This window comes from Camarhynchus parvulus, chromosome 2 (assembly GCF_901933205.1).
Source record: "Camarhynchus parvulus chromosome 2, STF_HiC, whole genome shotgun sequence".
Lineage (NCBI taxonomy): Eukaryota > Metazoa > Chordata > Aves > Passeriformes > Thraupidae > Camarhynchus > Camarhynchus parvulus.
This window is the reverse complement of record NC_044572.1, coordinates 39,713,396-39,727,961: the sequence shown is the minus strand read 5'-3', so window position 1 is coordinate 39,727,961 and position 14,566 is coordinate 39,713,396. Positions and strand designations below refer to the sequence as shown.

At 36.3% G+C, this 14,566-nt stretch overlaps 1 protein-coding gene across 1 annotated transcript in view; it reads left to right on the top strand.

Annotated features, from left to right (window-relative positions):
• NEK10 (NIMA related kinase 10) overlaps window positions 1-14,566 on the top strand; it is a 79,190-nt gene that overhangs the window by 46,731 nt on the left and 17,893 nt on the right. Inside the window, 2 exon segments of the mRNA XM_030963724.1 lie at window positions 9,743-9,943; window positions 10,004-10,088. Coding sequence (XP_030819584.1) covers window positions 9,743-9,943; window positions 10,004-10,088 — 286 coding nt within the window.

Below are 14,566 nucleotides of genomic sequence, written 5' to 3'. Positions count from 1 at the left end.
AAAAATACAAGGACAATGTTTTTGTGTAGCAAAATTGCCCTTTGAAAATTGTTATAATAATTCCAGTATAAAGTTACAATTTACAAAGCCACTCTTGTCTGTTCAGATATTGCATCTCTTAGATTCCTTTTGTCAGGGCTCCCTAGCTTGTACAAAGAACCTCTGTGTAGGAAAATGGTTTTCTAGAACATTTGGTAGCAAACATTCTAGTCTTCTCCTTCCAAAAATAAGTAACTTGTATCAATAGTTAATATTTTTTTCAGGGAGTTTTTGACCTATCAGTCTAAGATCATTATTTATATTACACCATTTTTTAAAATAAAAAATAATGCCAAAATCGGCCAGCAAACTGTAACAAATCACTGCCTTTTAAAATGTAAGAGGTATTGGTTTGAAAGAAAGATACAGAGTAGGATTTGTAACTTAAAACGCTATCAGCAACTTTTCCCATGTTTTTCATTTAGTTTAATTAAATGTGTTTTTCATTTAATTTAACCTACAGATTTGGAGTCTTGTTGTATGCCAGTATCTTTTTTATCTTGATATAGTCATTCTCTTGCATAACTGTGATGAAATTTGCAACAAAATATGCTGTAGATGTAAAGATGCTAGATTTAGGATTTTGATGCAGTTATTGTGTCTTTGAGAAAAGAGTGCCCTACCCACATATTTGTGAGCTATTATAGAATGGGTAGTTTTACATAGAAGTTAGGATATTTGTGTTTTGTATCAATACTTGGAAAATACACCTATGTACAAAACTGCCTGTGTATTTTAGGTGATAACGACTAGTTTTCTCAAGGAGGAAATGCTGCAGTTCTAGTTCCAACTGATATTTTATTGTGCATATTAAAAGAACAAGAGATTCTGACAAAGATCCAGAACACTGAAGAAATGGAGGGGAATATGGCTTAGTAATGAGACCTAATGTTGCAAATTGTTGTAAATAAGAATAAATCAGGCTAGGATCTTTCAAATTTCAGAGGCATGTTACAGGGCTTAGAAACAGAAGGAGCCATGTGTTTCTTTCTTCCTGGTATTTAGGAAAACTTTATAAAGTTGAAGGGTTTCTAATAAAGAGAATAATTATTCCTGAAAAGTTTGCCTTTTGAAAAAAAAAGGCAATGTTCTGACTAAAAGTGCTTGGAAGAATTTCAAGCAGCTGCTCCTGAAATAAAAGCTCTGTGAGATGTAGACAGCCTAATTTATCTTAGTCAAGGCCCCAGCAAGTCCACACCCAAGTAATTTGTCATTTTTCCATGGTGTCAGAGAATTGGGTGTTTCTGCCATGTAGTTCAATGTTTTGTTGAAGCCAGCTAGCTTATATGCTTTCTCTACTGTAATGTACTTTTGGCCTCCCTTTTCATCCCAGTTGTGTTATATTGTGAATGTTTCTGAAATTAGGACTGTACTCTCTGTCCTTGTATATGGAACTGAAGGACAGAGATCTTTTGGAGCCAGAGTGGAATTTCTTTTCTAAGTAGTTTAACACTACAGTTTGGTAGCTGGTAAATAGGCAGTTGAAAGGCAGATCAGTAGATGATGAAGTACAGTTAGTTACCTTGTGTGGTAAATATAGCATAAAATCCATGCTAGAAAATAATCCCAGTAAAAAGAATCATCAGCAGCTCCCCATGCAAATTCTTATATTTCCTAGTTTTCCACAGAAACTGTTTATATTAGAGCAGAAACAGGTATAGGGGCGGCAGGTGTTTGATAGAGTTTGTGTGTTCAGTTCTGAAAGGTTAAGGTTGCTGGCACAACACATGGTACAGAAAACCCAAAAAAGTAAGAATAATGGCAATAATTCTTTCTCATTAACATTAATAATTCATGTTGCCTTTAATTTCAAGGTGATCAATATTATATTTTCATGCTCTGTGTAGGAAGAGGTGGAAAGGAAAAGGGTAGTTTGTGTAAGGTCACCAAACAGACCAGTAGCAAATTTGAATTTTCTGTGTTCCAAGGCAAGTATAAGTCTCAAAACAGTAGTTGATCTAGCTAATGAATTGTTTTTCTAATATTTTCCTTTGAAGCGATGAGTGCATAGCCAAACAATGATTTGATTGCCTTTTGAAGTATATAGATTTGAAAAATGGATTTTGTCTGTTTAGAAAATAGTGAAAATAGTCACTTTTATTACTTTGGAAACATGTGTTTCATTACATGGGCATCATCAATTATTGTTTCATTTACTATATATATCCTAAAAGGTTTTCAACTTTTCTGTCATTGCCACATTTTTAAATGTAAAATATACATATACCTAAAACAATATAGAATGATGAATATTCTCTTCAGTCCTGTGTTTTGAATGTGGTAGAGGAAAGTATAAGTTTTATAATTGGAGTCCATCAGCTAGAAATATATGACAAAATATGAGCAATTTGTACCTTCTACTGCTCTGAGAATATATTAGAAATGGGCAGATATGGTAAACTACCTGGATGGTCAGAACAATTTCCTTTTCCCAGTTTCTGTAGTTCTGATCTATGCATAAAGCACATATATTCTGTCACATTCTTTCTCCATGCCTCTCTGTGTTCTTTGGGAGTTTACACTTATTTTCATTTTTGTATCAATGATGTCACTAGAATACACATTTCATTTTTAAATTCATATGTGCAAATCCATGTATTCAGATCAAGTTCCCAATTACTCAGAGTAATGGGGGTGAGGCTCAGATAGTGGGAAAAGTAGGTCCAGCATTTCTTTCTGATGTATGGAGTGTCTCCCCATTCCATGTTAGTTGGGGCTAATAGGGAGTCAGAATTCATTAACTCGTTCATGTTTGGTTTGAGCAGGTTCATTTAGTTTGCCCTTAGCTGAGTGCTTTGTCCTAGTGTTCAAATGCATGAGAATGCCCATTAGCAAGGCTGCTCTCTGCATTTTCCTGTTTTCACACTTGGACTGGTCTTTCCCTAAACCAGCATTCTGGCATATAGACCACAGCAAGGCATCTTCCATCTAGATAGGATTTTTAGCTGCAGGTCAACACTGGCCCTCCCAGGCTAGGTCTGTAGGTATCAAGGTGTTGTGCTACTGGACTAGGTTGGTGCTGACAGAAGACATATTCTGATTATTCCTCTTGCAGGCAGCTTGGCTACAGCCCATGCTAGGAAGTCTGCCTATCTCTCCTGCAGAGGCTCTTCAACTATTTGTTGGCTGAAAATAGTAAACCGAGTAGTGTAGCTGTTTTCAAACTATATGTAAATGACTAAATTTAAACTAAAAAACCTGACCCAACCTGAAATAGCTGATGCAGTTTCCTGACCTTTATCTGTGACATAAACCTTCGTACTCCATATCTAGATGATTATGGGTTGATTTTTTTGTATTTTTGAGGATCACAGCTGTATGAAGGACCAAGAAATACAACATAATTTAACTGTTTTTTCACCCAGTCATTTCCACCACTGTCCAAATTCAGTTCTGCTCTGCTGGTAATTGTTGTGCTAATAATCGTGTTAGTTTCTAAGCATCACCACATGCATTACAAAGTAGTACTTAATTAGCAATTTGATTTGAATTAATCAAGGTTTTTTGTTAACTCAGAAAAAGACATAAAGATTGGATTAATGTTCATTTTAATTTCCTTTGTGTTTAGAAATAGATTTTCTGCCATTCAGTGCATACAAGATTTTCCTTCTTAAAACCGTGTGTGTGTGTGCAGCAGTTGTTTTGGTGTTGGTTAAAGCAATGAGTATGCTTGGGTTTAAAACACTTAGCATGCAACAGGTTATTAATATTTCAGAAATATAGTCAATATAGAATATTAAAATATTTTTGTTAAAATTAGCACTAAAATTTGTTAAATTTTTATAAAATAAAAGTGTGCATGATCATGACCATGCACTGCTGCATAGATATCTCTTTGGAAATGAGCGAGGACTCAGGAATGTCATGAAGACTTCCACAAATTGTTTTCTTATTCTTCCACCTTTCACTCCATTGTAACACCATTCTGTTCTGCTAATTAAGTAGCAGGTACTAGAACTTATGCCTAAATTTTAAAACTGTCAGTGTGATTAAAAGAAAGGAAGCTTTTTAAATTTATACTATTTAACTTTGGAGAATAAAGCGACAATACAAGAACTGTTTTGAAGGTATAATTTTTTAAGAGTTGCTGAATGTTTAATTTGTTAGTGCATCAAAGCTTTTTAATAGAATTGCAGAATGTAAGGGAGGAAGGGTTGTCAAAGATTATCTTGTCCACTTCCAAGCCTTAGAGTTACCTGTCACTCCTGACAGGTATTTGACCAGTCAGTCTTAAAAATGTCATGTTATAGAAACAGTTTGGAAACAGCAGAAATGCAAAAACTGTCTTTACAGTCAACAGTCATATGTCTGATTAAGTATTTTTTTTCCATATGAAGATATCTGCCTTTAGTCTGATGCTTGCAGAAAATTTTGGTCTTTGCTTGAAAAGATTTATACTTCATGTACGTCTGGTTTCCAGGAGACATTAGATTGATATATGCCTGTGCACCTATGGGATATATATGGCACTTGGAATTTTCAGACCCAATCTTACATGTCATATAAGGGCTCTGATAGCACTGAGTCCAGAATATCCCCAAAAGCTGTTTGCTGTGTGCATTCAAACCTGTTACACAGTGAAATATGAACACATATTTATCTTTGCAGGATCCCGGATAGATGGAATAGTTAAACACTTACTTACTGAAAATTTCCTCCCCAGAGTGGAAATATGTACAAGTTATGTATGGTTTTTTTCTTATGTTGTATCCCCCCAGTTTTTTTCTTCTTTTTTTTTTTTTTTTAAATTTTATTTGAGCTGAATAATAAAAAATGTGGAGACAGAGAAGGAAAGAAATGAGAATAATCAGAGGTCTACATAACGTGACTTAAGAAGTAAGATTGACATGATTTTAAGACAGCGTTCAAAATTGGACCTAATTGCTCCAACTGAGAATCTTGGTACCAAGTAGAAAGAATACACAAATCTTCAGAATTATTCTCTTTTTTATATATCCCAGTATTATGTCTACCTTTTCATAACAGCATGCTATTGTGGCATATTCCGTTTCTTTCCAGCAGTATCTCCATGTCTTTTGCTGCAGAGCTTCTGTCACCAGTCCTTCTCTAGTCTATGCAGTTGTGTGGTTGTTTCTTCTTGCTCACAAAACTTTGCGTTTTCCCTACTTAAACTTCATCAGTTCTTTTCGTTTGTCCAGTTTCTTGAAGCTTCCTTTGACACCAGCTGTCACTTTGATTGGCACAGCTCTGTGTGTGATGTATGTACTGCAGTGTGATATATGATGTGAATGGATCGCGGTCCAGGCACTTCTAATAGGCACTCTGCCTATCCATTATGCAGATTGTCACTGCAATTCAGTGACAACATTCAGTGCTTTTGGAACAAGGTCGAAAAGGAGCCTGATAAATTGTGCTCACTACCCGTTTTCAGTTTAGCAAACACTCAAAGTAGTTACCAGGTTGAGTACAGTTTTTATGGTCAATTATTCAGCCAACTGGTCATGATTTTATTTAGCTCACACTTCCTAGCTTTCTTCTAGGACCTTTTGAAAAACATTGTCAAAAACCTTGCTAAAACCCACATATGTAACATCTACTTCTTGTTCCTAATGCACAGTAGCTGTTGCCATCTTACTGAAAAAATATATTGGTTTAGCCTGTTTTTTTCCCTGCCAATTTCATGTTATATATTACTTTTTTTACTGGTAGTTTGCCAGTGGAAATAGGTTGTAGTTTGTTCTTGTTTTTTTTTTTTTAATAGAAATTCAATTGACTAGCATAATGCTGTAATTGTAAATGTCTCTAATAAAGAAGATTAATTAAATGCTGTTTGCAAATGCCACTAGAGAGCTCTATATTTCATGAAGACAGAAAAGTTAATTATTCTGGACAGCAGTATAACAAAACAGAGCTAAATAAAAGATCAGTATCTTTATTTTATTTCAACCTACCTTTTTTTTTCTAATAGCTTTTAGACTCCTATTGGAAGTCAAAAGCAGCAATTCAGGTCTCACTTTTCCAAAAACAAAGTATATCTCAATTTTAGTGTTGATAGTTACCAATGAAGAGATAGGGCAAGTATACAGGATCTGAATGAATACAGAAATTTTCTTCATGGCTGGGACACAAATTTCCAGAGATGCTTTTGCTCATAATAATGGTAGATAAGTGCTGGAAAAAATGTTATCTGGTTCATAATTTGAACACTTGTGGGCGACTTTCTCCTTAGCTTTCCTTTTCAGCTGTGTTCTTTATACAAGAAGGCAGAATTTGTTTCAACAATTGATCTGATGAATTGGGAAACTGAGGCACCAGTTTATGAGGAAAATGTGAAAATACACTATATCAACTGATGGAGCCTCCAGAGAAATTTGTAAAATACTGGACTCTAGAATCAAGTGTAGGTATGAGCACAGTTCAAATGAATAAATATCAACAGAATTCCTTTTTCAATGTTCGGGATATTTTGAATATTCCAGTTTCATAGAGAGATAAGCATCTATCTTTCTCCTTATAGGAAAGAAGTCTCTCTGAGACTTCAAGGCATGTGAAAATTATTGTTTCAATGTGTTGGCATACACTTTTCTCCATGAACTTACCAAAAAATTATGTTCTTTATAACCTTATATCCTTATGTAGGTAATTTTGGCGAGCAAAAGTGACACTGAACTTGCCTTCCATCCTCTTCTACTCAAGGTACTTTTGTTCTTCTAAATCAGCCAGTGTCCTACTAAAAAGAGAAAAAAGCAGTACATAATATTACTTTTTAAAATTATTAGCTATTTTCTAGGTGGAGTAAAATATATCACAGCAAATTTATTTATTATTCTCAGATTAGTAATGAAATACTGTAGTTTTCTATGTTCAAGTGCTATGTAAATGGACCAGATTTTTTTTCTAGACAGGTTATAGCTTTACAGTTTATATAACTGCTTTAATACTTTAGGATATGTTCCACTGATATTTTAAGAGTTTCTGTAGTAGGTCTGTCCAATATTTTCAGGTTGAGGTCTACGGAATTCTGTTCAGACGTTTCGAACAGGTTTCCTTTCTTAAGAGACAGTGAGATCTGGCACCGGTTGGTATAAGATGTCTTTTTGATCTTTTTTTCCCCCCCTCAGCTCCGCCTGATTTACAAGTTATTGTTAACAATGAGTCTTTTGAGTATGAGGTTCAATACTGGAAATGTTGAAAGGAGATTTGAGTTTGAAATGTCCATGCAGTTTGACCCTTCTCTGTCTTTGCTTTGATTCCTTTGATGTCGAGCAGGTGAACTGTTTCTCTTCAGTAACTGTGCACTGACTGTTCAGGGCACAAGAAGTGTGTTCATGTGTGCCAGGACTGGAGTGCTCTCTTAAAGTCAGCTTGAGAGTCATTGTTAGTGGTTTTCATGCCTTGCTACACTGCAGTCACTGCTATTGTGGCATCTTGGACATAACCTCAGTCCAGTACTGAAGTATAAAATGACCTTTTTCTGCCTGAATTTAAAGAGAAAACCTTAACAAGCCATCTCTTGGCTTGTTATAGATTTGGGACTAGAACAAAGGATGGGGAGGTAGTTGAAGCAGATCATTATGTAGACAGTGGTATGTATAGTCAATGTTCAGGGATACAGTGAAGTTTCTGAGGAGTAAGTTTCTAGTGCATTAACTCCACTGTGTCCTAATAAAGTCAAAATACTTCATGGGAAGAACTTTGAAAGAATGTTGTCTGACATAAAGAACAATTTGTATTATGCAGACTCGGTAGGAATATAAGTATTTAGGAATGTATTATCTTCTGAAACTACTTTAATATTAAAGATACTAGTTTGTTTAATCTGATATATTTATATAATTTATCTCCTGTCCTCCTTTATCATGCTTTACTTTGACAGGAAGAAATATGAATTTATTTACACACAACAGTAATAACAGAAATAATATGTGAAGATTTGAAACAATAGGAGATCATATAAAGTCTTCCTTCAAAATATGTTGCATTAAAATAGAAGCAGTAGTAGGGACTGTGGATTTCTATTCATTCCAGAAAAATAATAAACATCGACAGCAGCAGGGGCAGAATTTTATATGCATCAAATAACAAACAAGATGCGATACTTAAATGTTACAAGCAAATAATTGGTATTCCGTGTTCTGATTTTCGTAGCTCTGCTTTGATAATGCCAGCAGCGTTTGGTCATTTCAGCCTCTGTGTCTCTCTGGCATCACATCTGTATTGGTTTGGCACAGCCTGGTTTTAGGTAGCAGGGGGGCCACAAAGATGGATACTATGGGAAGACGCTGGAAGCTTCCACCATGTCCAGCAGAGCCAGTGGCTGATGGCTGTGAAGATGGACATGATGCTGACCAAAGCTGTGCCAGTGAGAGAGGCTGGTAGTGCCTCTGTGATGACATATTTAAGAAAAAAATCTTAACAAAGGATACACAGTTTTTTTCTTATAGTCAGAGAAGAGGAGGAGGTGAGAGCATGTGAGGGAAACAACATGGGGACACCAAAGGTCAGTGGAGAAGGAGGGGAGGAGGTGCTCCAGGTGCCAGAGCTGCGATTCCTCTGCAGGCCCTGGTGATGACCATGGTGAAGCGTCTGTGCCCCTGCAGCCCATGGGGATCCATGGGCGATGCAGAGATCCACCTGCAGCCCATGGGGGAGTGGGTGGATGCCTGGAGGAGGCTGTGATCCAGTGGAAGACCTGGTGGAGAGGGAGGGCCTGGCTTCCAAGCTGAAGCAGTCTGTCCTTGGAGAACTGCACCCCATGGAAAGAGAAACCAGTGTTGCAGCAGTCTCGGGGGGACTCTCTGCCTGTGGGAGGGACTCATGTTTGCAGCAGGTGCAGTTTGGCTGCAGCTCATGAGAGTGGCCCTGTGCTGGAGAAGTTTATGGAGAACTATCTCCAGCGGGAGGGACCCCATGGGCTCACAGAGGAAGGACTCCTCTCTCAGAGCAGTGGAAGAAAAACTCAGTTATGAACTGACCAAAACCCCCACGCCCTGTCTCTCTGCACTGGTGGTGGAAAGGAGGGAGGGGCTGGGGGGAAATGGTGTTTTAAGGGCTTATTTTACCTCTCATTATCCTCCTCTGATCCTGTTAGTAATAAACTTCACTTTGCTACTGAAGTTGGTCCTGATTTGCCCTTGAAATATTTCTCCCAGTCCTTATTTCATATGTTAATTTTTTTTCCTTGTTCTTCCTTTGCCCAGCTGTGACAGGGGAGGGTGGGCAAGCAACTGTTGTGAGTGCCTGGCATTGGAGCAGTGTCCAACCATGACAACATTATTTCAAGTTCACTTAATATTTTACTACTATCTTTACTGTTACACAGGTTTTATTTATCCAGAACTGGACTGCTTTTTGTTATCTAAGATGGAAGAAGGCAAATCTACTAGTGCATGTCCCTGGGAACCTGCTACCTTTGTTCAGCCTGTTATTTTTTTTTTTTGTTCAACATTCACTTCTGCTCTGTCATTTGTTTCATTTTTCTCACTCTCAGTGCTTGTTGTGAAAAGACTGTCATCAAAGACTGTCTATGCAAAGGATAGAAATAATTTGTTTAGTTTAAGAGTTTGAAAGTCTTGCTCTAAATTTAGAATCAGTAACTGAACCAGGTACTGTGCAGTCCTGGGCTAACAGCTAAGTCTAATTTTATATGTGTATGCACAAGTGATACTTCAATTCTTGGATTTTCTAGTGAGTGTTGGAAAAGGACTATATCTAACATTGCCTTTTTGTTCTTTCTTGTCAGAAAAATGATGAGAAGTTGAGTCTACATCATAGCAGCAGTGGAGAGGCCAGTTGCAAAAGTGAATTTTCAGAAAATACTAAACTTCCAGTTTACAGTTGTCAGTCTGCACATGGAAAAGATGAGGAAAGAACCTATGAAGCAATACTGGTAGAGGATGACTGGACTATGGAGAAAGGTAGACATTAGCAAAAGAAGCATCAGGTGCTATCATGCTGGTCAGAGGTGGGTTAAAAGCTTCTTTGTTTTCATTTCTATGTGCAGGTATTTTCTCTGAATGACAATGAGATAGACATAGTGGACAATTCAAGCAGCTCCAGTTCCAGTAATTTGAAAGAGTCTGCTATTGGTAAGATTCTTCAAGAATGAAATGTACACAACTTTCTAACAGTGAAGCAGTTGTTTAGTCCAATATATGAGGCTATTTCATGATTTGTCACAAGTTCACAATCTGTTGTTACCTAAGTGAAGAAAATCACTGTGCCTCTGTGACAGCCATGTCCAGTTTAATACATTTGGTTGGTACCACCAGGACTTTGTGTAGCTTGTCCCCATGTTTTGCAGTAGCAACTATGAAAACTGGAATATTACTGAGCTTCTCGAGAAGGAAGGTGGTTTTTAATTTAAACATAAGATGACTAATATTGATATGAAACAGATGAAAGAGTGTGAAGAAGAAAGTTGAAAGAGGCAAGCTTTAGCTGTCTGGAAGAATTGACTGAATGGAACTGAAGGAATGTGCAGATTTAATTAGGACAGAATTATGTGGCAAAACACAGCATTAATTCTGCTTATAGTTATTTATGGTAATCAAATTGGAAAACACCAGCTGTGTTGGGTGTTATCTTAAGTAACAGGTTTTTGGGATTATATTTCCAATTTGAAAATTAAAAAAAAATCAACTCAAAAAACACTAGCACTAACCACTAGGAGTTTACTTGCTAGATTGTGAGCTACCATGACCTACCTATTAAATGCAGTGGGATTCTGATTAGTGAAATCAAAGTACATTTTATACTAGAAAAAAAAAAGATATGGGTGTTAAAGTTAAGCAAAATTCAAGATTTCCATTAATAAAATATGGGGATGATTTAGATGTACTTTTAAAAAGTAAAGGCAATGTAGTTGTCTGAAGATTAGAAAATGTTATTGCTGCAAATGTCCCAGGCTTCAAAAAACGTAGAATAACATTATTTGTTTGTAATCCTATTTGGTAGCTAGATTTTATTTCATATTTTGGCCCAGATACTGAAGAACTCTTTTTACTGAAGCCATCAGTGCAGAGCAAATAATGATTTGATAATTCTACTTAAAATCCATTAAAATGATTTGCTAATTATAACTGGATAGCCTGCCATTCTGAAGGCTGGAGGACCTCTGACGAGACAGCTCTGGGATTATTGTCAAAATTTTCTTTAAAAATAATAATTTTAGAAAGCACTTTTTTGTGGCCACATTCTTGTGCCAAGAGAGTAACAGGAGAAGGCTGCAGGATACAGGGAAGCCTTGAATAACTGTGGGAAGGGGCTGCATAAAATGAAGCCCTTGAAAAAAAGCAGCTTCCAGGGACAAAGTTCTGTTCTGTGTTCGCACTGAAGAATAACACATTGTGTGTCTCACAGGAATGTAATTCTTTGTGGGCTAGTTCAACATTGTGCACAGAAATGTAAAGCCTTTCTGTAGTTTGTAATTCACCACACCCAAAGCATTGGTGGTAATGATTTCCTTGTAGCTAATTTTTCCTTGTTAAGATTTTGACTTTAACAAAATATCAGCTTTTCCTAATATTTGAATGTTCCATGCCATATTGCTGTAGTTTTAATTAAATATTTTAAGTGGAAAGATCCCCTCAGTTCTTATCAGTCCCAGTAGCTTTAATCAGCATTTCTAGAAGTCATCCATTTTTCTCCTGGCATAGAGTCTAATTATTATATAGGTACTTCAGGATTGCTTTTTTTAGGAAAATAACTGCAGTCTTACATTCTTAGATCAGCTGTAGTTTCTACGTCATGTTGAAGTCAGTGTTATAGATCAGTTGTAATTAATGCTGGAAAAAGTTTCTACTTTTCAGGGGTAAAGAAAAGATAACTTAAAAAAATATATATAAAAACAGGATAATTGGATATTGCTTGAGAAATGTTCCATTCATTAATAATAAGTGGGTAACAGAGTTTGAATTATCAGCCATGGTTTTGTCAAGCATGTCAGCATTACAGGGGAAAATGTGGCCAACTTTGATCTAGTTAAATTGGAAATTTCTAACATGAAGATGAGAGTTTTAGTTTCAGGTATATTGATGAGGATTGTGAAAGGATTTGTCTAATCGTGCTGTCATCACATCATCCTCAGAGAAAACATGATCATTCTAATTTGAAACTAGGGTGGTATTTTGCAAAAAGGTGTGATATGCTGAGCTGTTCAGTAGCACAGACACTGGTATGAATTTGTCAGTAATAGGGGGAAGCTTTTTTTTATAGTCCCATATTGTCATAATATTTTTAATGACTTTGGATACTTTTTCAATTATGCTTTAAAAAAAGAATTATTCTTCTTAGTACAGAATGTATAGACAATGTATTTCTACAAGACCAACTCTTTTAACAAGATTGCCAAGTGCAGGATGTGTAGATTCTGAAGTAGTTGCTCCTGGTACTTGAAATGATTAATCCTGCAGGAACAAGATTCTGCACATTTCAGAAGCATAGAGGCAGCAGTGACAGATGCATTTTTCTTTTCCTGAAGTAATTTTAATTTCAAATTATGAAGATTGACAGAGGATAGGGACATACTGAGTCAAAAAGCTGTGAAGAATGATGGGATGGTAACAGTTTATTAGTTGCACTTTTTTTTGTTAGTTTAAAATTACAAGGTTCCCAACTTTACCTTAGCTTAGTCATATTAAAGGGTTTTTTCTTTCATTTGGTTTACAGTGTAACCATATCTTCACTTCTGTTGGTAAAACCAAATACCAGTAAAATATTTGATATGTCTTAATGCATAGTAGTCCAGTAGAGCTGGTGTGTCAGTTGGGTGAGAGTTGAAAAATTTACTTTTTTTCTGGGAATGCTCAGTTGGACAATATTTTTTGTTTCCCTTAATCATGTTCATTTTCATCCCAACCAGGACAGTGTCCTAAATACATTGAAGGACAATTTTGTGTAAAACCTGCTATTAGAAAACCCTGGTCTAAGGCTTTAGTACTCCTAACCTTCCTCCCAGTATAGAGGTAGCATGCAATAGATTATTTTCAGAATTGCTCAGCCTTTTCAAGAGATTAGGAAGTCTCAAAACACAATCCTGTTGTGCAGCTGGATCTTGTTTAAAAGTTTTTCTCTTACCTCATAATTTCATTTATGCTTCCACTATTTGGAGGAATCTCTGCACTTTTATATCTTGTGACCAATAAGCACTTATATTCAGGATTCCTTTCCTGTAAGAGTATTCGAAGTTACCATGTACTGAAGGCACCACAGATGTGCCTGAACAATATTCTAGTGATGTAACTCTAAAAGGGTCTCCTATATCTTTCTTTGAGAAACACAACTGGTTTACACAGTGCCCGGACTTGCGTGTTGTGCGGATAATGCTTGTATCCAGTTGAATAATTGGGGGTTTCTAGAACTAGGATACTCTCAAATAAGAACTCTGTGTGTCTTATGTAGCAAGTGATTTGGCTCATCACTTAGGTCATGAGTTTAGGTCATCACTTCACTCCAAATTTAACCATTTACTTTTGAGGATAACAGCAAATACATTATGAAATAAACCCCCATTCACTAATGTAATTTGTTTTCTGGAGCCTGTGATTTGGGCTACATTGCAGACAGCTACCTTATATCTTGAAAGTTCTATGGTCACAGAGATGAGCCTTTTTTTAAAATTCAGATCAGTTGTTGTATTTGTTGTATTTGGTGACTTGAGAAGACATGTCTTCTTTATGTAAAATGACTAGATAGGTTGGTATGTTTTTGGAACAAGATTGTCTGACACCTGCTATATATGGTTTTCTGGTTTCAGATTGTGAGGAGAAAGTTTAGGGAATTCCTTGAAAATTATTATTGCACCAAGAAACCTATCATTTGCACAAAGGGCTGTCTGTGAAGAACTTTGGAGACCTTAGTGTTTTGTAGGCTTGCTTTTCTTGATTTGTCTAAGATTCAGATTTCTCTTGAGACCTCAGGCTAATGGGATTTTGTTGAAGTCATCTGCCAAGATCTGGTTTTCCTATATGATGCCTGAGGTAAGTTTGAAGTATGTTTATGTCAACTTCTGTTGCTGTTCATGGAATCACTGCTAGCAGGAAAAAAATGTAGTTGTTTGCTCTGCAAAACAGCTTAATTAACCTGATTGGGATTGTCCATTCCCATGTATAGTGATGTGAAGGGCAGCTTACTAAATCAGTATTTTTGAATAAATCAAGGTAATTTCACCTTACTCCTGAAAAGATCATTGAGCTGTCATTCAAAAAACCACTCTGCTTCCATTTCATTCAAGGAGATGTACTGAAGTTCTCTGCTAATACAAAATTTTAATCCAATTTTCCTGCCAGTCTGGTCAAACTTGGAAAGTTTTTCAGTGGTTTTGTTTTTTAGATATCATTGAAGTGAAAGTTAAAGCCAAAGCAAAAGTTACTCTCTTCTCAGGTTTTTCTGATCTCATGTCATGTAACCAGCTCTTCCCTTGCAATTGCTTGTTTACGTGCCTGCAAGAGCAGAACACTAAACTTCATATTAAAATGTATTTGTATGATTTTTACTGATGTCAATGCATGTTAAGAAGTTAAAGTCTTAGAAGTTGCTCTAATTACATCAGCTGCTAAAGACCAAA